Consider the following 19,346-nt stretch of genomic DNA (forward strand, 5'->3'; position numbering starts at 1 on the left):
CCGCCCTCTCCCGCACTCGCTGCCCCGTGCCCCCACGCTGCCCGCCCTCTCCCGCACTCGCTGCCCCGTGCCCCCACGCTGACCGCCCGCCCGTGTCCCGTTCGTGTCCAGCTGCTCTGGTGGTTCGGGCCGCGCCTGGTGCTGAGTGGCCACACGCACAGTGCCTGCGAGGTGCTCCACGGCGCGGGGACCCCCGAGCTTAGCGTGCCGTCCTTCAGCTGGAGGAACAGAAACAACCCCAGCTTCATCATGGTAACTAACGTGGCGTTTATTGTCGCGTTGGAGCTTTCACACTGCTCCCGGCACAGTAGCCAGCCGCGCGCGCTGCAGCCTGCGCGTGTGCAGAGCCGCAGGATGGAGCTCGCACAGAGCGGGCCGTGTCTGCACCCCAGGAGCCGCCCACCCACAGGCGTTTCCTCCGTGGGAAGGGGGCCCGGTCTCAGAACGGAGCCAGAGACACATGGGCCGTCATGCTGGCTCCGCGGGCTGTGACACCCTGCGTCACGAGTCCCCCACGGTGTGACGGGACCCACCGGGCTGGGCGCCATTCTGCGGGGCTCTGGGTCAGACTGCCGGCCATGTCTCTCTCGCAGGCCAGCTTGACGTCCCGAGACTACGCCCTGTCCAAGTGCTTCCTCCCTCAGGAGAACACCGTCCTGGCCACCTACTGCGGGGTAGCGGGGCTCCTGACGGGCCTCGTCCTGGCTCACTCGGGGTGGCTGGCCCTGCCCTTCCTTTCCGGCCGAACGGTGCTCAGGACGCATAAGGCCAGGTGAGGAGTGGCAGCGGCCGTGCATCCGGAGGGACGTCAGGACCAGACGCCCGCTCCCAGAGCCGCGGAGAGCAGCGTGGCGGTCTGCGGACGCACTGTCCTCGCAGTGGTGAGGTGCGGAAGGAACAGTGACTGCTCTGTTCGCACGCTGGGAACGGAACAGGCACTCTGCAACAGCTGCTCTCCTGGTCTACCAAATACACGGGTAATGGGGCTGCGGCTGCGAGGGCGTGAAGCTGCTCGTCCCGCCCCTGCCCCAGGCTCACGGGCCGTTTAGCTGTGTCCTGGGGCGCCGCCCCTCAGCCCCACCCAGCAGGAGCACACTGCTCCCCGGCTTTGTCCTTCCACGCTAAACTACTGACATCAGGGTTCTAGATAGACGGAATTCTCTTCTCCAGGGGACGGGGCTGTTTCCCCGAACCTCACGCCTGTCAGAGGTCGGAACTTGAAGGATGGACTTGGACGTGGCTTCTGGTATTTAAAAATAAATGATGCAGTAATTTACAGTCGGAGAAGCTGTACTGTTTTTCCCCGAGTGTGGCTGCTGTTTTTAACCTAGCTTTGACTGACTGACTCCTCTTGGGTGGTGCTGGGCCCGGCCCGGGGCCTTGGGCGTGCTGAGAAAGCTCTGCCGCGGAGCCGCCCTGTGACGGTCCTCGAGTGAGAGGGAACTGGCGCCACACGCGAGGAAGTGCACACATCTTTAAACGCTGCTTTTTGCGGGGAGGTGCATTTCTTCAGTTTTCTTCTGTTCTGCTTTGAAAGAGCCGGGAGAAGTGGGCGTCCCTACTGTTCCTGCCCCAGGCAACCAAGGAGCCCAGTGCGGCGGTGGGCAGGCAGTGGCAGGGCCCGGCGGGTCGGCAGGGCCGTCCGAGAAGTGACACTGCAGTGTGGGTGAGCTCCGAGGACTGGGAAGCGCTGGCTTACAGAGCCGGCTGTGAAGGAGGGAGGGCAGCGGGAGAGCCGGTGAGGCCGTGCCGGCCGTCGCCTCTGGCTTCGTGTAGGTGAAGCACTGACGCTGCGGGGTGGTGGGTCGTCCTCACAGATGACCTCAGCCAAGCAGCTGCCTGTCCGCCGGGGCCCACGGTGGCAGCCGACCTCAGTCTCTGTGATTCTTGAGGCTGCATTTGCCAGTCTCAGGAGGGAGGAACAGCCGTGTGCTGTCTGTTTCGGTGAGGGTTTTGTGGGTCTGGGGACACAGCTCGGTCGAGCGTTTGCCTGGTGTGCACGAGGCCGTGGGCTCCACCCAGCACCTTCAACATGACGCAGAAGGGCTTTGGAAGGTCTCTGCTTGGAAAGACGAGTGGAGATGTGCTCTTCCTCTCCGGCCATCGCCAAGGGCGGCAGCCCTGGCCTTTCTCGATGACCACTCCTACACCCGAGTCTGCCTGCGGCTCCAGACAGCCTGCTCGCCTGTGCCCACCTGGGAACTGACGGAGTCTGCGTCCAGCCGTGACCCAGGGAAGTGCTGGGGAAAATGTCCCGCTCCCTGGAGCAGAGGGGTGCAGTCTGTGGCTTGGATCTGAGCTTGGGCTTTCAGAGAAAGGCCTAGAGGACACGGAGCAGGGCTGCGGCAGGTGTGATGGTTAACAGGTGTCATTTATGGGTCCTTTTTTTATGAGTCAGGGTCCCACAGTTATATAGTCGAGGCTGCCCTTGAACTCAGCGATCCTCCTGCCTCAGCCTCCCAAGTGTTGGGATTACAGGCGGGGTGCCACCACGCCTGGCTATGTGTACTTTTTTAAAAAACGAGGGAGTATTTTATAACGTACCAGACCGATAAAAGTGTCCCATATCCCACCAATGCTATTTTTCCTCTTTCTGGAGCAAGCAGCAGAGCACGTTGACACGGAGCTGTTCAGCACAGGCAGGACACGGTTCTCTCACAGGTACAGCTACCATCGAGGCACGAAAACCAACAAGGAGTTTTGTTGAGTAGTGATACAAAAGCAGATTACATTTGTGATCCGTATGTACAGTGCAGTAAACTGGTGCTAAAACAACAGTGACGCGAATATGGGAGGAGACCGCATCCAGGTGTGGGAAAGGATGGCTTCTTTTACATGGGAGGTGCTTTCTGGAAGTGAGTGTGGCAGCCTTCTGCCCAGCCCAGGAGAAGGGGACTCTGCTCTGCCACTCGGGCTGCCCTAAGCCCTGGCCAGGGTGATGGGAGGGCGGCCGCCTGTCAGCCTGTGGCTTTGTCATGGGGAAACCAAGAGGGCCGCTGTGCTCCCCATCTACTGAGTCTCCGTGATGAGTCCGGCTGTCAGTCACCAATCAGTGAGTCCCAGGGTCCCCATGGGAGAGAGCTCACCGCGGCGCCCCCAGGGCCGGTGGTCTGCAGTGACGGGCGGGGTGGGTGGGGACGGCTGTGTTTAGTGGAAACAATGCTACAGAACCCAACCTGGGGGACAGAGGTAGCCAGAGGCTTGGTGGTCACGCCCAGGCGCACCCAGGACAGGACAGAGGGCAGGCAGCCAGGAGACACTAGACACTAGTACTACCACTGCTTGGGGCACACATCGAAGTCCCGGGGACGCCCGCCTCTGGGACTGGGGCAGGCGGGCGGGCGGCGCTGCCCTCACAAGAGCTCGTACTGCTTGAGGTGCATGCGCTGGATGATGTCGCGGCAGTCGTTGAAGACGCGGCGGATGTTCTCCGTGTCCACGGCGCAGGTGAAGTGGGGGTAGCAGTAGTGCTTGCCATCGCCGGTGGCCGTGCTGATCCTCTGCAAAAGGCGGGGTCTGTGTGAGAACCGCGTGGCTTGCAGGCATGGGGTGCTGGGACCATGAGGCCCCAGGACTCAAGGGGCGTGTGCTGGGACCTTGGGACCCTTAAACCTGAGCTGGCCGCTTCGTCAGGTGAGGAGTACTCGGAGAACTAGTACAGCAGGCCTCCGGGTGTGTCCGGGTGGGCGTGGGGGCGTGGCCCCGGGTCCCGTGCCTGGGCCTGCCCCCTCCTCTCCGCACTCTTCCCCTCTGCTTCCTGGCCACCGTGAACTAAGCACCCGCCCCGCCACGGGGCTTCCCCAGACTGTGAGCCAGGGGAGCGCCCCTAAGCTGCGGCGTCGGGCCTGTGTCCCCGCATGAGGAAAGCTGACTGGTCCATACCGGGACAGCCTCCAGCTGCCTGTGCGCATGGGCTCAGAGCCGCAGGACGGAGGAAGCGGGCAGAGTGTGGCCTTGGGCTGGGTGCAAGCCAGGCTCGGGGCTTGCAGAAGCACCCAGGCCAGTGAGGTGGGACAGAGCCTGCTTCCGTGGGGGGCTGTCCTCTGTCTGCTGGTCAGCACAGACCCCTGCAGATGAAGCCAGGCTTGGGTTCTAGTCACTTATTCTCTGACTTAGGTACCCATGTGGCGGGGCCCTGCGGTGCAGCAGTCCACAGGGGAACCCTTGGTGGCGGGAACACGCTGGAGGCACGGAGAAGAGCGCCCTGTCATCACCAGCTCTGGCAATGTGGGGTCGAAGCCCGTCCATCCTGTGTGTGAGGACCTCTCAGAGCCACGGGCACAGGGAGCAGGAAGCCAGCTGGCCTGCAGAGGCCGGGGGGGGGTGGGCTGAGTGGCCACACTGTGTCCCCGGCCAGGCCATGTGTTGTGCCCTGACCCCAGGCCCGCAGATGTGATTATCTTTGGAGAGATAAAGAAGGTAGGATGAGGTCACTAGGGCAATGCTAATCCAGTGTGCTGTCCACGCAGGCAGAGGAGGTGAGTGCACAAGCCTGCGGGGACAGGGAGGTGACGCCCGCCTGCTCCCGAGGGCAGAGGCCGCGGTGGGGTCTCCTCACCATGCCCCACCTCACCCTGCCCAGGCCGTGAGAGGGCCTTCGGAGCTGTTCTGGGGCACCACAAGGTCGCTGGGCGCCTGGCTCCACTAACACCTGTCACCACAGTCTCCGGTGCTGCTGGAAGACTGCATCTGTTCCTGACCCCGTGTGCCGAACACTTGCCCGGGTGCAGGCTGGGACACGGAGCTGCGCCCTGTCATTACTGGACTGGCCGTCCCTGCCGCCCCTGCCTGGGGCCACACGTCTCAGGACAGGCTCTGTGCCCGGTCGCTCGCTGCAGTCTGCTGACTCCCTTTCGTGTCTCAGGCGCCTGATTTGAGCACTGATGTTCCCTGCAGGCGACAGAATGGGCCTGGGGGAGGAGTGGCCGTGCCAGCCCTGGGCGACTGGGTCACCGGGCTGCTGCCCAGGCCCCAAGGCCTCTCTGGAGGTGGTGCCCAAGGGAAAAACTCTCAGGTGAGCTTTGAGACGTAAGGTGGACAGCCTGGGGACATAAAGGTGGTCCCAGCGCTGGAAGCTGTGTACCCTGGGGACCGATTTAACCTCTCTGAACCTTGGTGTGCTGTCATGACAGCAAAGCCCACAGTGCTGGTGAAGATTAAGCGATCAGGAAAAGCTAAGTCATTTGCAAGTTTCTGTGAAGGAAACGCTAAGGTGGCAGGACAGAAGGTTAACAAAATGGCTCACCAAAAACAGGTCCCGGATAAAGAATTTGGCTCTTGTAACCTTGGGGTCTTCTCCTGCATCTGGTGTTGCTGTGGAAATGAAAAGTGAAGTTTCATGTAAGTGGTGTGAAGGTGTGACTGGATGGAAGCAGAGAACAGGTCAGATCCCGTGGGCCTGTGCTGGCCTCAGCCTCTGATGGACCGCACTGTGGGGGCTGGGCGCTGTGGGCGCTCGAGGGGGTGTGGTACGTCCCGAAAGAGGCCCGAGGAGGTGCTGGAAAGCTGATGGGCGGCCAAGCATGGGAGCGAGGGCCACGCCCTCCTGTCTGCAGCACACTGCCTGGCCTTCGGAGGCTCCGTCCACATGGCCTGGATGCCTGGGGTCAAAGCCTCATCCACGGGAGGACAGGACAGCACCACCCATGGTCACAGGGCGAGGCCAACACAGCCCCCTTCTGTGCCACAAGCAGGAAGGGGACGTCGGATGAGTCCCGGCAGATGGATGGCAGGGGACCCTTTTCCATGCCAGGGCAGCCTGCATCCGACAGTCTGAAATCTGGGAGCTCTGGAATCTGACTTGGAGCCCCGCCTGGAAAACCCCACACCTGACTTGAGTGTGAGGCACAGTCAGCGCGCAGGCGTGCTGCAAGTGTCAGCTCTGGGCCGAGTGCGGAGGCGTTTGTGGAACACGGGGCTTTCGCGTTCAGGGACCTCACCATCTGTGCAAATGTCCAGGTCCTCACCCACACTGGACACTGCCCACCTGGCACTGGATGGGGCTGCCTTGGGGGAGAGGATGACATAACCAGCAAGGCTCCCTTGGGTCAGGACTCCCAAACCCCGCAGGCCTGGGTCGGGATCTCACCGTCTTCGGGAACGGTGTAGTTTGCGTACTCGGGGAAATAGTCTTCGATCTTTGACTTCCCTGCCAGGACCTTCTCTGCCAGCATGTCCTGCTTGTTCAGGAACAAGATGATGGAGATGGTGCGCAACCACCTGCAAGGAGCCACAGACGCACGCCTTAGCCGGGCACACCGCAGCGCCCTGGCGGACGTGCAGGCCTCCCTGCCTGCCGGCTGTCCACGGGAGGGCTGGGGTCGGGCCTGGGGTGCCAGGGCCTCCCCTGCATCCGGGTGATGGCAGATGCAGGTCACCACTGAGTCCGTCAGCTCCGCTGGGCCTGGGACTTTACTGGGGACGGGGCCGAGCCCGTGTCTGTGAGCAATGGGCGTTGTGTGGTCTTGGGGGGGAGGGTGACAGCGTTAACCACCTCGCAGCTGCAGAGGGACAGGAGACCCACCGGCCGGTTCCCGCCCACCCCCAGCACATCTGGTCCTGGCAGGGGCCGTGACAGTAACCAGGTGTGACAGGGACAGGGAGGCGGCTCGGGGACAGTGACAGGAGGCAGGCAAAGGTCCCCGTGCACTCCGCTTCATGACACGGGTGCCTGGGACTGGCTTGGGGTGCAGAGCCCGAATCCTTCACTTCTGAGGGCTCAGAGTGACCGCCGGCCGATGGTGCCACCCACTGCCTCACCAGAAGGAGCAGCACTTGTTCTTCCAGTTACCAAGTGCACAATCTTGGCACAAAGATCATTTTCTATAACCTTTCATTAAGATTAATTACCCTTCAATTACACTGAGATTATAATTTGTAGCTGGCATGGTGGTGCATGCCTATAATGCCAACTGCTCGGGAGGCTGGGGCAGGAGGATCAAAAGTTTGAGGCCAGCCTGGGAAGTTAAGTGAGACTCCATTTCAAAAGCAAATTTTAAAAAAGGCCTTGGGATGTAGCTCCATGGTGGAGCATACTCCTGACATTCAAGGGGCCCTGGGTTCAACTGCAGTGCCACCCCCAAAAAGATTATAATTTTAAATCATACAAAAATATATAGAAAATAAACAAGCATAATTATATCCAGATGTCCAGAGACCACAACTCCCAGAGCTTTTACGCGAGGGGCTCCCGTTTCCTGCCCTGGGGTGTGGGGGTTGGAGCTCAGGTCCTCGTGGGTGCTCGCAGGCCTGCTGAGCTGTGCGGAAGCCCGCTCTGTCTCACGGCGAGGCTGAGGCCCCTTCTGTGCGTGTGGGGCGGGATTTCCAGTGACCGCTTCTCGCCCTGTTCTTTGCCCGAACTGTCTGGACACTGACGAGGGCTGTGGAGCCCTGATAGGGGAAGACGTCTCCCGTGTCCAAGCCCTCCGCTCGCCCAGCTCTACACTGCTCCCTGAGCACTTCAGGGGGGGCTCTAGGCTCAGCTGGGGAGAGGCCATGTGCGCTCGGCAGCCTTCCTTTCCGAACGGGCCCTGGTCTCTGCCACACACCCATGTCAGGCCGTTACGCGCTGGCTTTGGGCTCTGAGTGGTCTGGGAGACCATGCAGCCATCAGCAGCTGTTCTACATTTTAAAAACCAAATGAAACCAGTTTTGAGCCCTAGATGTAATCTCAGCTTTCAAAATGATTTAAATTTTCTTGAAAAAGTGCCATCAGAGGCCATCAAAGAACAGTCCCCATTTTAAGTACAATTATACTTTAGATGGAGTGAAAGACACTGCCTACAGGTGAGGGTTTGTCAGCAAGGGAAGGGTGTGCTACTTGGAGAATAAATACGGCACTGCTAACGAAAGATCTGCAACCTTTTGAGAGAGAGTGTGTGTGTGTGTGGTGGGGCACTGGGGTTTGAACCCAGGGAGGCCCTACAACTAAGCTGCATCTCCAGTCCTTTTAATTTTTTTTATTTTTAGCCAGAATCTCACCAAACTTGGAATCTCACCACCCTGGGCTCAAACTTGGAATCTTCCTGCCTCAGCCTCCCAAGTAGCTGGGATTAGTCACGTGGCACTGCACCCGGCTTCTCTGTATGTCTGTCTAACAAGGAGATCTGCGATCCAGCGGCTCACTGAATCTGCCCTTGGTCACCTGTTGTTCCAGATGCTCTCGAAGAGGTCCAGGGACTCTCGCAGGCGGTTGGTGTTATTATCCTCCCGGATGACCATGTTGTAGCTGCTGCAGGCCGCGACGTAGATGATGGCGGTGACATCTTCGTGGGGAGAGGGCAGGGGCAGCTGAGCGAGCGGAGATCGCACCCAGACACCCCACCCTCCCGCACCAGGGCTGTGGGCTGCCGAGAGGTGCGCTGCGTGTGGAGGGGGCGCTCTGGGGGTGGGGGGCCGCCCCCAAAGACACATGGGACTGGGCTCCTTAAGCTCTCTGTTTAGCGACTCACTCGGGGCGGCAGTGGCCAGATGCCCCGCTTTCCCGCCGGCCGGGCCCCTTGGGCCCCTCCCCCGGGACCCTCACCGTTAAAGCACTGGATCCACTTCCTCCGCTCGTCGCGCTGGCCGCCCACATCGAACATGCTGCGGAGGAGGCGGCCTCAGTGGGGGCTCCGCTCGGCACTTGGGCTTCGTCCCCGGCCCGTGGGGTGCAGCTGTTCCCACGCCAGCCACGCCGAGCATCCACCCTGCCCGCGGTGTGGCCTCCGCCTCCCCCAGCCTCGCCTCCCTGCCACCCACTGGGGCTGTGGGGCTGGGAGGGTCGGAGAGCGGCCGCCGGCGTGGAGGCAGCACAGTGGCACTGAATGAGCTGGCCGCTTCCAGTGGACGCGGTGTCCTGCTCGGCCATGGGGGCCACGTGGAGCCCCCATCACGGAGGTGGCCGACCCTCAGCCCCAGGAGCCAGGGAGGCTCTGGCCACCTCACCACACCTATAAGCTCCGGGCCACCTGTGGGGGTCTCTGTGCCCCCACAGCAGAGGCTTGGCGTCTCCCCACTGCCCTCAGGATCCTCTGCTCCCCTCTCCTGGTGGCGGCAGGCCTTGGGCTCCCAGCCTGCGCCTTCCCTAGAGCTGGGGCCTGTGCCCGAGTCCACGCAGGGTGGGGGTGGCGCTTAGTTGTCGCTCTGGGGACCCGTGGGCTCGAGATATGGGGGAGGGGGCACAGAGGGCACACGACGGGTGCTGCAGGGTGGACCCCTCAGGGGCAGAGTGGATGCAGCTGGGCCCAGGGCTGCACGTCCTGACAGCAGCGTGGTGCTGGGTCCTCAGGACACCTGGGAGTGGACACCGCTGGGACAGGGCCCAGAACGTACGGTGGGGTCTGCTCAGCCTGGTGGCATGCAGGGCTCTGGGGACGGACGTGCAACGCCCTCTGGCAGAGGCGCAGTGAACTTGGAGGACACAGCCCAGCCTCAGTGGGGCGGCAGGTGGAGCGGGTTAGGGTTAGGCCTGGCCACAGGATGAGGGTGGAGGGCTGGACTGTGGGGAGCCCAGGCCGTCCTTCTGCAGAGACGGTGGAGGTGGGTGGTGCTGGCTGAGCCCTGGACAGCCGGGAAGGAGCCCTGGGGACCAGGGTGGTGGCCTGGGGTGGATGGGCAGGTGTGCCAGAGGCTCTCGCAGGGAGAAGGGCCTCCTCCGCAGGGAGATGAGATCAGCGGTTCAGTGGGGCTGGGGTGGGCGGCGGAGCCTCCGAGGGACAGCAGGGCCGCTGCCTGTGTCCTCGCGCTCCTGATGGACCGAGGGCCTCCAGCCAGCAGCGAGCAAGGCTCGCTTCAGCTCTGACTCACTTGCACCAAAAGGAAGTGGCCATGGCAGCCCTGAGCCCACGGGGGACCCGTGGCACCCCATCCCAGCCACACTCACTGGAAGTTCACTTTGTCCACCTGGAACCGTGTCTCGAAGATGCCCGAGGTCAGCACCCTGCATCGCAGCAGGTCCTGGGGGAGGAGAGGCCGGCAGCGGGTGAGCGAGCGAGGGACCCGGGCAGGAACCCAGAAAGCGGAGAACTCGGGTCAGCGAGGCCTCGGCCCCCCCGGGAAACCCCACAGTTCACGTCTGGGGTTGTCCTTAAAGACAACCTGTGCTTTTGTTTTCCTCAAGACTTTTAACTGAGAAAGTTAGGGCTCATCCTGCTGCCTGTGCGGCCGCAGTGAGGGACAGCGCCACCCGCGAGGCCGGGCTTGTGGGGACGCCGAGCCGGCGTCTCCCCTGCCTGCCGCTCACTTTCTGGCTCCTTCCCCTGCGTCCCCCATCAGATGATTTGGTCCCAAGTGGACCAGGAGGTCCTGCCGTCACAGAGCGGGCAGCCAGCACGTCGGGCCGGCGTCTTTTTGTGTTCTTCCACTGGGAATCTACAGTCTGACCTTGGGGACATGAGGTGGCCCTGTGTCTCCGCCGATCAGGGACAGTCTAGGACGCAGCCCCGGGGTGAGCGAGACTAGGACCTAGACTGCTCTCCAGGCACTTGCAGGGGATGTCGGAGGGGACCACGCTAGGGCGTGGGGCTGTTTGCGGGAGACAGAGCTTCCCTGCTGCTTGGCTTCCACCTAGCTCTCCATCCCCACACCCAAGAGCCACTCTGTTCCCGCTCAGCCCAGGGAGCTGCTCTGGGACCCCAAGGAGCACCCCGGGCCCAGCAGGAGGGGCGGCCTGAGGGGTGGAGGCTCAGGGCCATTGGGAGCCGCATGGTCCTGGTCACGAGTGGAATCCTTCCCACAATGGCAGGGCTGGAGGGCTGGGGCCGGTGGCACCCCTGACACATGCGGGGCAGTGCCATGAGGTTCAAGGCGGGGGTGCTTCAGGGAGCTTCCCCTTAATTTATTTAAAAGCAACCCAGAGTGGTCCCGGGGAGCCGGTGCGCAACTACCTGGTCGGTGGGTGTGTAGTCCACCAGGCTCACGCTGTCGATCCTCTCCAGGAAGCTGCAAGACAGAGCGCGGTCAGGGGCCACAGCTCTCAGGGCACTGTCCCGGGCTGGGGCTCCCGAACAGGACACCCACAGAGGCACGGCAAGCAAGGGCGCCGGGGCCCAGGACCAGCTTTGCCTTCCTCCCACCTGCCGTGCTCGGGTGTGGGACACTGGCCTGTCCTCCCCCGCCTCCTCCTGGACCTGCGGGGCCAGTGACCTCGGGTCGGGCAGACACCGGGCCTCCCTCCTCAGCTGGCACAAGAGGGCACAGTGACGTAAAGAAGAAGGGGATGGGGACAAGAGACGCGGGCAGGGAAGGGAAGGGGGTGCAAGGAGAACTGAGATGCGGCCACGCACCGGCCCCCCACGAGGAAAGCCGTCCTGTGCTGCAAACATGGGCTCATAGAAACTTAAAGATAAGAAACGGAAAGTGGCAGGTGTTCCTCTGGGCCTGAGTCCAGTGGGAACGGAGGTCACGGTGCAGCTGTGTGTGTGAGGGCTGAGCGTGTGGGTGAGGTGTGTGTTCTGCCTCGCTGCAGACACAGAGAGGAGGCGGCTGAGGCAGGACGGCAGGGCCTGTGGGTGGCAGGTGACCGACATGGTGTGGATGTCTCCTCCTGTGTCCACAGGCCCAGTGCTGCCCTGACCTCGAACATGAGACCCAGCGGGAGGCCTTTACCCCGTGGCTCCATGTCCCCGGCACCAGCCCATGGGATGAGCAAGGGTCAGGTCACAAGGAGACCCCGAGGGTCCCCAGACCAAAGAGGCTGGCACTGGTGATGGTGACCAGGGCCGCTCCACAGCACAAGGGGCTGGACCTCTGGGGGGACTGGCGAGTCTGTGACCCTTGCCCTCTGGCCTGGGTGGTAGGTGGGGCGGATGCCCGCCCCGGAGGGCAAAGGTGAGCAGACTCAGGGCCCAGCCTGCCTGGTGCCTGTCCCTGAGTGTGGTCCTGTCCCTGGACTGGTGTGCACTCAACCCGCTGCGCCCTCCAAGCCAGCATCACCACAGAGCTGTTTGATGACCCACACGGCCAAAGCCACAGAATGGCCACTGCTCCCCCGGCCACCCTAACAGCCTCCTGCTGGGACACTTGCTCACAAGGTCCCGTGGCCGGCAGTGACAGTTCGGCAGCCTGCGTCCCTGCACCTTGGCCTGAGGCCAGCACAGGGCGGCCACAGGGGCGGCACACCTTTACCCCGGTGGCGCCCATGTGCCTGGCAGCTGCAGGGAGGGGCGCACAGCTGTGTGAGGGCCGGGGCAGCAGGGAGAGGGCGAGAGTGGCGCTGTGACCTCTGTGGTCAGCAGGTGAGGAGTGAGGTTACCCCACGGGACATCAGGGAGGGCAGCTCTGCAGAGGGGTGGACCAGACAAGTCCAGGAGCCTGAGGGGGCTGCAGCGTCTGGTTCAGGTGGCGGCCACCGAGATACCAGCAGCCCCCGACCTGCTGGTGGCCTCTCTGAACAAGCACTGCCAACCCGGACAGCTGCTGCAGCAGCCCAGAGGCCGGAAGGAGAGGGTCCTGCCCTGGCCGGACAGCGCCGTCTCGGCTTAGGGGTTGCGGCCTTGAGCGTGGGTGAGTGGAGGACACCACGGAGCTCCTGACTGTCCCTGGGCCTGGGGGAAGTGACAAGCCTCTGCCGGCAGGAGGGAGCTGCACTGGTGAAAGGTGTTGCTCCCCCGGGCCATGCGCTCCTGGGGACCTGACTCGGCAGGGTCTTGCGGTGCTCAGCTGTGGGGACACAGAGAACGATCAGCTCCCAGCAAGAGAGTGGCTGCAGTGTTTGGGAAGCGGCCAGCTTAAGCAGGAGGCGCGTGAAGTGGTGAGCTCATTCAGAGCAGAAGAAGCTGCGAAGCGGCCAGAGTGAAGCGTGGCTCATGTGGAACGTGCGCAAGTTCCCGGGGTGTAATTAGAGGCTGCCTCCAAAGGAGGTGGTGGGAGCCTCCGAATGGCTGAGATGCCAGCAACCACGCAGGGGAGAAGTGGCCGCCTCCTGCCCTCATCCCCAGGCGAGTTCCGGAGTCCCTTCCAGCCCTGGTGCTGGGGCGATGTCCGAGCAAGCTGCAGAACTTCCTCAGAGCCTGCACCCACAGCGATGGGCTTCACAAGGGTCTTAGGAATCACACACGGAATTTGCGTGTGGCTACGCTTGAAAGGGCCACAGCCGAATAGGCCACGGCACAGCAAGGCGAATCCTGGGAGGCCGCCTGGGAGCACCTGCAGGAGAAGGACCCACGTGTGATCCGAACAGCAGGGCTGGGGACAGTTACTGATGCGCGCACGCTAGAGGGAAGCAGAGAAATGGGGATTTTTTCCTTTTGTCATTGTTTCTGGCTACACTGAGGAGTCTCATGTTTGCAAATGTGTTTTTATCCTCACCAGTTAGAGTCCTCTGTTTGATGTTGGCAAAATGCAAACAACTATAAGAACAACAACATACCCAACACCCCAAAGCCCCCCAAATAAAGTAACACCAAGTGCTCACTGTTTCGGTCCCATCTCTGGTCTGCTTTCCCACTGAAACAACCTGAAGTCACTGAATTCTTACGGCTACAGAACATGAATCGGGGCAGGGACAGTCAGGAAAAGACGAACATGGCCCCACCAAACGCTTTCATCATTAGACCACCGGGCCTGAGAAGCCACACCAGCCATGCAGTGAAAATGCATTTTACTTTTTTTTTTGAGACAGGGTTTCACTGTGTAGCCCAGGCTGGCTTGGAACTCACAGTGATCTGCATTTTAAATTGTTTTGTGGAAAAAATATAATAAAGTGAGAGTATCAAGGCAAGTAAAAGGTTGCTCTGCATTCCTGACATTTACTTCACTTTTCTGCCCTCCACGATGGTATCCGTACCCCACAGTAGGGAGGTGCGGGCAGCAGTCGTGGGCTGGGCCAAGGCCCACGCCCGAGGGCCCAGCCCAGCGGCACAGAGCCTCGGTCTGCGGCCCGTCCCCCCGGGGCCTGGGGACCTGGGAACAGCGATCAGCGCTGCGCTCCCCTCTCCACCTGGACTGCCACTCCCGAGTCCACGCCCCCCACTTCCCACAGGCGACTCCACACCCGCAGCCTGGGCTTCTCACGCCGCCACACCGGCCCCCACTCCTGCCCAGTGCAGTCAAGCCATGGAGTCTTTGGCCTCTTGGACCTACTTCTCCATGGAAACCTGAGATTACCCCCTCCAAGATGCCAATTCTAGCTGCCACGGACACAGGGATTGCCTTCTGTTGGTATTTATGGGGTCGACTGGCACGGTGCACTGCCTTCCATTGTGGTTCTTGCCTCTCTTAAAAGATGAGGTGGGAAACATAAAACAGGGAAACTGCACACATTTTTTCTCTTTTTCCTCTCATTCTTTTTCTTTTCTTCCTCCCTCCCTCCCTCCCTCCCTCCCTTCCTCCTTTACTTCCTTCCCAGGGTCTTGCTCAGTTGCCCAAGCTGGCCTTAAACTTGGGATCCTCCTGCCTCAGCCTCCTGGGTCGCTGGGACTACAGGTTGATGCCACCATGTCCGTCTGGCTTGCACTGATCTTCGGTGTTCATCTTGGTATTTGTATACCATGTCCATTTTTCTTTTCATGTTGGTGTCCCTGCTACTTCACTGTACTGAATGACATTTAAGAACAGCAGCATGATTTTTAAACCTCTAGAAAGAAGCTCCCAGAGCCAGTGCCTGGTGCTTAGGTTTCCACCTCTCAGTGTGTCCTCTAGGGCTTGCGGATCCTGACACCTCAAGGAAGACACAGCGCACAAACCCTGCGGGGTGGGGGCTTGGACAGACGCTGGGGAGGGCAAGCACGGAGCCCGAGGACAGCTCTACTGGGCTCCGTCATGAAAGCACCCAGCCTCAGGGGAGACCCTGCCTGCCCTCCCTCGGACCTGCTGTCTAGTGGCAGAAAAAGAAGTTGGGAAAACTGGGCAGGCTGTTTAACTAATTTGGGGCAATTAATTAAAGACCGCAACTACAGAGGCCTGCTCACTGGTTTGTTTAACGTCCCTGGCCTGCAGCTTCGTGCTCCTGGCGCTGAGGCCTCACACTCTGGAGTGCGGCTCTGTAGAGTCCCTGGGGGTGCTAGGAGCACTGCAGCGGGAGCTCCTCCCTGCTGGGGTCCTGGCCCGCTGACCAGGACTCTCCCTTGTTGACAAGGTGGTCAGGCAGTGCCGGATGGAAGCAGGGCCTCATGCATGCTGGGCAAGTGCACTACCCTGAGCCAGGCCCCAGCACACGGGCTTGTCTCGGTCTCTTCCGTCAGCTCTCCAGCCTGTTTCAGAGGCCCTTATACCCTGAGGCTCACGCCCCTGCAAGGTGAGCAGATTTAGCTAAAGTTCTCCGGCTGTGACATCTGGGTTTGCACTAAACTATAAGTAGAGGACAAGAAAGTGTCTGTCAGTCCACAATATTCTTTTCCCATTAATTCCAAACCCAGGTTAGAAACTGCATTTGAAGACAAAAAAATAAAAAGAGGACTGGAAGTAGTACCAGTAGTTGCATAAAAATTATCTACTGCCCTGGCCCGTTTGGGTTGGATCCTTTCGGAACTTAGATCTATCTGTGGTCTAGGGAAGTTTCAACAGAAAATGAATCTTGCTGCCAAGAAGTGGCTGTGGTTGCGAAAACGCTATGCTAGCCGAGTAAGAATTCTGGGGCTAAGCCTGAGAACATGTGTGGGAAAACAGCACGCTTTCCAAACCAAATCTACCTGGGACATCTCTTTTCTTAAGAAGCTTTTTAATCTTTTTTTTCGGGGGGGGGGGGAGTGTGTTAAGATCAAATCTAGGGCCATTCGAATGCTAACCGTGCGCCTTCCCCCTAAACTGTATCCCTAGTCCTTCAATAGCTCAAGTGGGATGCACACTCATATGCAATCACATGCAGCTTAGAATGATTTATTGAACAAATTTCTGTAATTTTCAACACTGCATCCACTTCAAAAGGGAAGAAATAATCCATGGGCCTGTAGTGCTTTTGAAAATATTTGATTCATAAAAATGTACATTCATATAGTATGAAATGAACACATTTTAAGAAAGTTCAACCATACACAAGCATTGTTGCATCTCACAAAATAGATTTTTATGGGAATATATGCACTATACAAGGGTCTTCACTTATCAAAAGAGCTGACACTAAGCTATTTTGTTGTTTGTGATGAAGATTTCCGGTCTAAAAGGCCTAAGACACAGGCTGCACCCACAGAGCAGCCTCTGCGCATGTGGAGGTCACACAGCTGCCTGGCACGGGGCCCTCGAGAGACGCTGGGCAGAAGCCGGTGTCCCTTACAGCCAGCTTCCCGATCACATTCAGTTAAACGCATAACCACGAGGTCAGTCCTCGGTGGCATATACCTGCTAGTTTTCCCCTTCACTCATTCACACTGGAAAACAAGTTACAATGATAAACACGTGGTTATGAAACTTTCAGAGAACTGGGAAGGGACACGATTACTTTCCCAAACACTGGAATTCTCTTGTGGAGAAATCTACCAGTCAAGGAAGGAGACTTTAAGAAAACCTTAAGTACTTAACTTAGATTAACACACTTGCCAAGCAAAAGCAAACTGCTGCTCTCCATGGCTTGTGGCCATGAGGAAAGTGGTGGCTACACGCTTGACTTCTGCACCCAGACATGCAGCAGCACTGCAGGGACGAGGAACCCGGCCTGTCTCCCTTCCAGGCCCAACTCTTCCTCCCCGCTTCAAGTTGGCTGGATGCAGATTCAAGTTACAGTATTTGCATGGCTAAATCAACATTCCAACTTGTATTTCTGAAATTTCTAAAGTGTTGCTGCTTTAAGACAAAAAAAAAAAAAAATGCAAATAATTAGAACTTAAAATGCAGTTCTAATTTTATTTCTATTTTTGGCTGGTAAAATCAAAACAAAAGCTATAAACACATAGTCCCTGGGTTTCCCCAAACCAATCAACAATTCTTTGGCAATGTTAGGAGTGTAAATATGAGTGCTATGCTAACTGACACACTATCAGCAGTGTGGACATAGGAAACTGACACACTATCAGGAGTGTGGACATAAGAAAATAGCTAGAAATCACCCAATATTAAATCTTCTAAGTCTTTTTAAAACTCTACTTAGTAAATAGAAAATACAAGCGAACATTTAATTTTTCCTGATGATAAATAAAGTTATGGGGTATTTCTTTCCAGTTACACAAACTGTATTATCACATGAAAAAGTTACAGAATGTAAACCGTGAGGGTATTACTGAAAAATTTCCTAAGGTAATTGTAGTACAAGTTATGAGAACGAATCAGTAGTTAATTGCAGTGCTGCTTTGATGGCAAGAACAAAGAAAAACAAAGGCTCCAGAGAGACGTCACGTCCAGGGAGTACGCCCAAGGAAGTGTTTACGGCACGAAACCAAAGCGCACAGCCACCCCGCTTTCATTTTCACCACCACCTGTCATCCCACGCACCGCCAATCGCACTAACGTCACAAAACCCCTCCACTCTGATCATCTTAAATGGGAACTTGAATATGTGGGAAATACAATTCGGATCGAATTTTCGAGATCCATGTACACCAATTCAGCTAGTCCCGTCAAAAGGCAGCTATAAAATACACATCAGCACAAGCAACACAGGACTTCAGGATCCGGGCAGGGGCGGAGGAGGTGGAACCCTCCACGCTGTAAACCCGACGGCCGGCGGAAGGGCGCCTCGGCTCCCCGCAGGGCGCGGCGCGCGCGCCCGCCTCACACCTGGTCCCGCAGGCGCGCCAGCCGCTGGGACAGCTCGTCCTGCTCGGCCGAGGCCACGCTGGTGCCCACGGAGCCGGTCTGGCCCTGCGGCAGCTCCATGTTGAGGTCGAGGCCCGCCTCGTCGGCCATCTCCTGCAGCAGCAGGTCCACCTGGCTCTGGGGCGTGGTCAGCGTGGTGGTGCTGCTCATCGTGTCCTCCATCTGCTGCGTCTGCACGTCCAGCGTCTCGAACTGGTGCTCGAACTTGTCCATCAGCGCGGAGATCTTCTCCAGGTTCATGGTCTTCAGCGTCGCGTCCATCGACTTGACCACGCCGGCCATGGACTTGGTCACCTTGCCCATGGTCACGGCCGTCTGCACCCGGGCGGCCACCGCGTCCACCCGCGCGCTCATCCTCAGGAAGTTCACGCCCTGGTTCTTCTGGCGAATGGCGTTCTCGGCGTGGATCCTCGCCACTTCCATGTTGCCCTTCTGAATGGCCTTTTTAATTTTGGCCTTCTCGGCCTTTTCTTCCTTGTCGCACTTCTTGGCACTCCTGCTCAGTTCTTTGGCCGCGAACTTCAGGTTGAACAGGTGTTTCTCCATGGTGGACATGGCGGACGGCTGCTGGGGTCGGCGGCCGGGCCGCGGCGCTGGCGGCGGGGAGACGAGGGCGGGAAGGTCCGCTCGCGACCGCCACTCCTTTGTTTTGGTCCCACTTCCTGCTTCCGCGGCGAGCGGCGCAGACGGTGACGTCAGAACCCGGCGCCAGGGCGGGGCCTGCGTGACGGACAGCCCGAGGCCCGCCTCCTGGGCCCGCCGCTCGCTCGCGCCTGCGCAGACACTGCCCTGCGGGTGTCCGGGGCTGTCTTACTCAGTCGCCGTTTTAAGAGCGATTACATCATTAGCTAATTCACAAACCCGCGGTCCACGGGCGCTTGCTTAGGGATACGTCTATGACTCAGGCGGGATATGCACAGATCTGCACGTAAAATATACATGGTTCCAACTGTACGGGCTTTTTTGCGGGGATTGATCCTAGGGCCTTTGCCTTGTGCTACATGCCCAGCCTTTTCCAGTTTTTGTTTCGAAGATTTAGCTCGTCGAATATGACTGTAAGTAAATTTCCTTGGGTATTTATAAAACATCAAAAAGATGTCTCTCTATTGCTGAGTTGCCCAGGCTGGGCCTGAACTTGTGATCCTCCTGCCTCAGCCTCCCAGTCATCCACCTTCTCAGCAATTTTTACAAGTGTGACTGGCCAGGGTACCAGAAACCAGCAAAATGCAGACTAATGCGAGACACCAGCTCACTGTGGCCTAAAGCGTCCTTTTTTAACATGGGCAATTTCCACTTTCTCAGGGGAGTTCAAAACCACGCATTCAACAAAACAAAACCCCCAAGCAGTCACTGACCAGGGCCTCAGTGTTTGCCTGACTTCGCTGAGCTCTGCGATGCCTGGTCCTGAGTGGACGAAGATGCCCTCAGTGCCCCGGCTGCCCGACGCAGCCCGAGCTGGGTTCAGCTCATGGGCAAGCTGCCAGCCTCTAACACCCATGCCTCGGCCTGGGCGTTTAATAAAAGGCCTGTCTTCTGCTGGCACGATTCTCTCTCTTTGGTGTGATATAAATATCCAGGGAGCTTCACTCGCAGTCAGGTTTGACAGCCCGAGCTGTCATTTTCAATTATGCAGGCAAAGAACGGAGCTGGCGGGACCCACGCACCGAGCTCGAGGGAGTCAG

The 19,346-nt window shown here is 59.0% G+C and overlaps 3 protein-coding genes and 2 long non-coding RNA genes across 9 annotated transcripts in view; 3 read left to right on the top strand and 2 right to left on the bottom strand.

The window, feature by feature from the left end:
• The window catches only part of Mppe1 (metallophosphoesterase 1), a gene marked incomplete at its 5' end in the record, with an annotated part of 14,700 nt that extends 13,422 nt beyond the window's left edge, over positions 1-1,278 (top strand). The window contains 2 exon segments of the mRNA XM_005372582.2: positions 112-252; positions 594-1,278. Of these exon segments, the coding sequence (XP_005372639.1) occupies positions 112-252; positions 594-776 (324 nt within the window). The 3' untranslated portion in view covers positions 777-1,278.
• A 104-nt stretch (positions 1,279-1,382) lies between these two features.
• The window catches only part of Gnal (guanine nucleotide binding protein (G protein), alpha activating activity polypeptide, olfactory type), a 66,787-nt gene continuing 48,823 nt past the window's right edge, over positions 1,383-19,346 (bottom strand). For 4 of the 5 annotated variants that reach the window (XM_005372578.2, XM_005372576.2, XM_005372577.2 and 1 more), the window contains 7 exons: positions 10,866-10,920; positions 9,863-9,936; positions 8,525-8,583; positions 8,144-8,264; positions 6,089-6,219; positions 5,246-5,313; positions 1,383-3,500 (listed from right to left, as the gene is read on the bottom strand). In XM_005372578.2, coding sequence (XP_005372635.1) covers positions 3,354-3,500; positions 5,246-5,313; positions 6,089-6,219; positions 8,144-8,264; positions 8,525-8,583; positions 9,863-9,936; positions 10,866-10,920 — 655 coding nt within the window. In that variant the 3' untranslated portion in view covers positions 1,383-3,353. Of the gene's footprint in view, positions 3,501-5,245; positions 5,314-6,088; positions 6,220-8,143; positions 8,265-8,524; positions 8,584-9,862; positions 9,937-10,865; positions 12,627-19,346 lie in introns of those variants that run through there. The other variant, XM_013514258.1, reaches the window with a different exon arrangement.
• Positions 8,592-11,003, top strand: LOC106146328. The gene is made up of 3 exons (XR_259011.2): positions 8,592-9,910; positions 10,255-10,426; positions 10,917-11,003. It is a non-coding gene; the product is annotated as an uncharacterized LOC106146328 (long non-coding RNA).
• On the top strand, positions 12,392-13,389 carry LOC102016210. The gene is made up of 2 exons (XR_001234142.1): positions 12,392-12,483; positions 12,623-13,389. It is a non-coding gene; the product is annotated as an uncharacterized LOC102016210 (long non-coding RNA).
• Chmp1b (charged multivesicular body protein 1B) lies at positions 15,780-18,348 on the bottom strand. Its single transcript, XM_005372575.2, has one exon. It carries the CDS (start codon positions 18,217-18,219, stop codon positions 17,620-17,622), a length of 600 nt encoding a protein of 199 aa, XP_005372632.1. The 5' UTR covers positions 18,220-18,348; the 3' UTR covers positions 15,780-17,619.

The sequence above is a fragment of the Chinchilla lanigera genome, unplaced genomic scaffold (genome assembly GCF_000276665.1).
Source record: "Chinchilla lanigera isolate Chin_1 unplaced genomic scaffold, ChiLan1.0 scaffold00001, whole genome shotgun sequence".
NCBI classification, from domain to species: domain Eukaryota; kingdom Metazoa; phylum Chordata; class Mammalia; order Rodentia; family Chinchillidae; genus Chinchilla; species Chinchilla lanigera.

Excerpts from the sequence above, each read along its gene's own strand:
- Chmp1b (XM_005372575.2), bottom strand. The coding sequence starts at position 18,219 with ATGTCCACCATGGAGAAACACCTGTTCAACCTGAAGTTCGCGGCCAAA.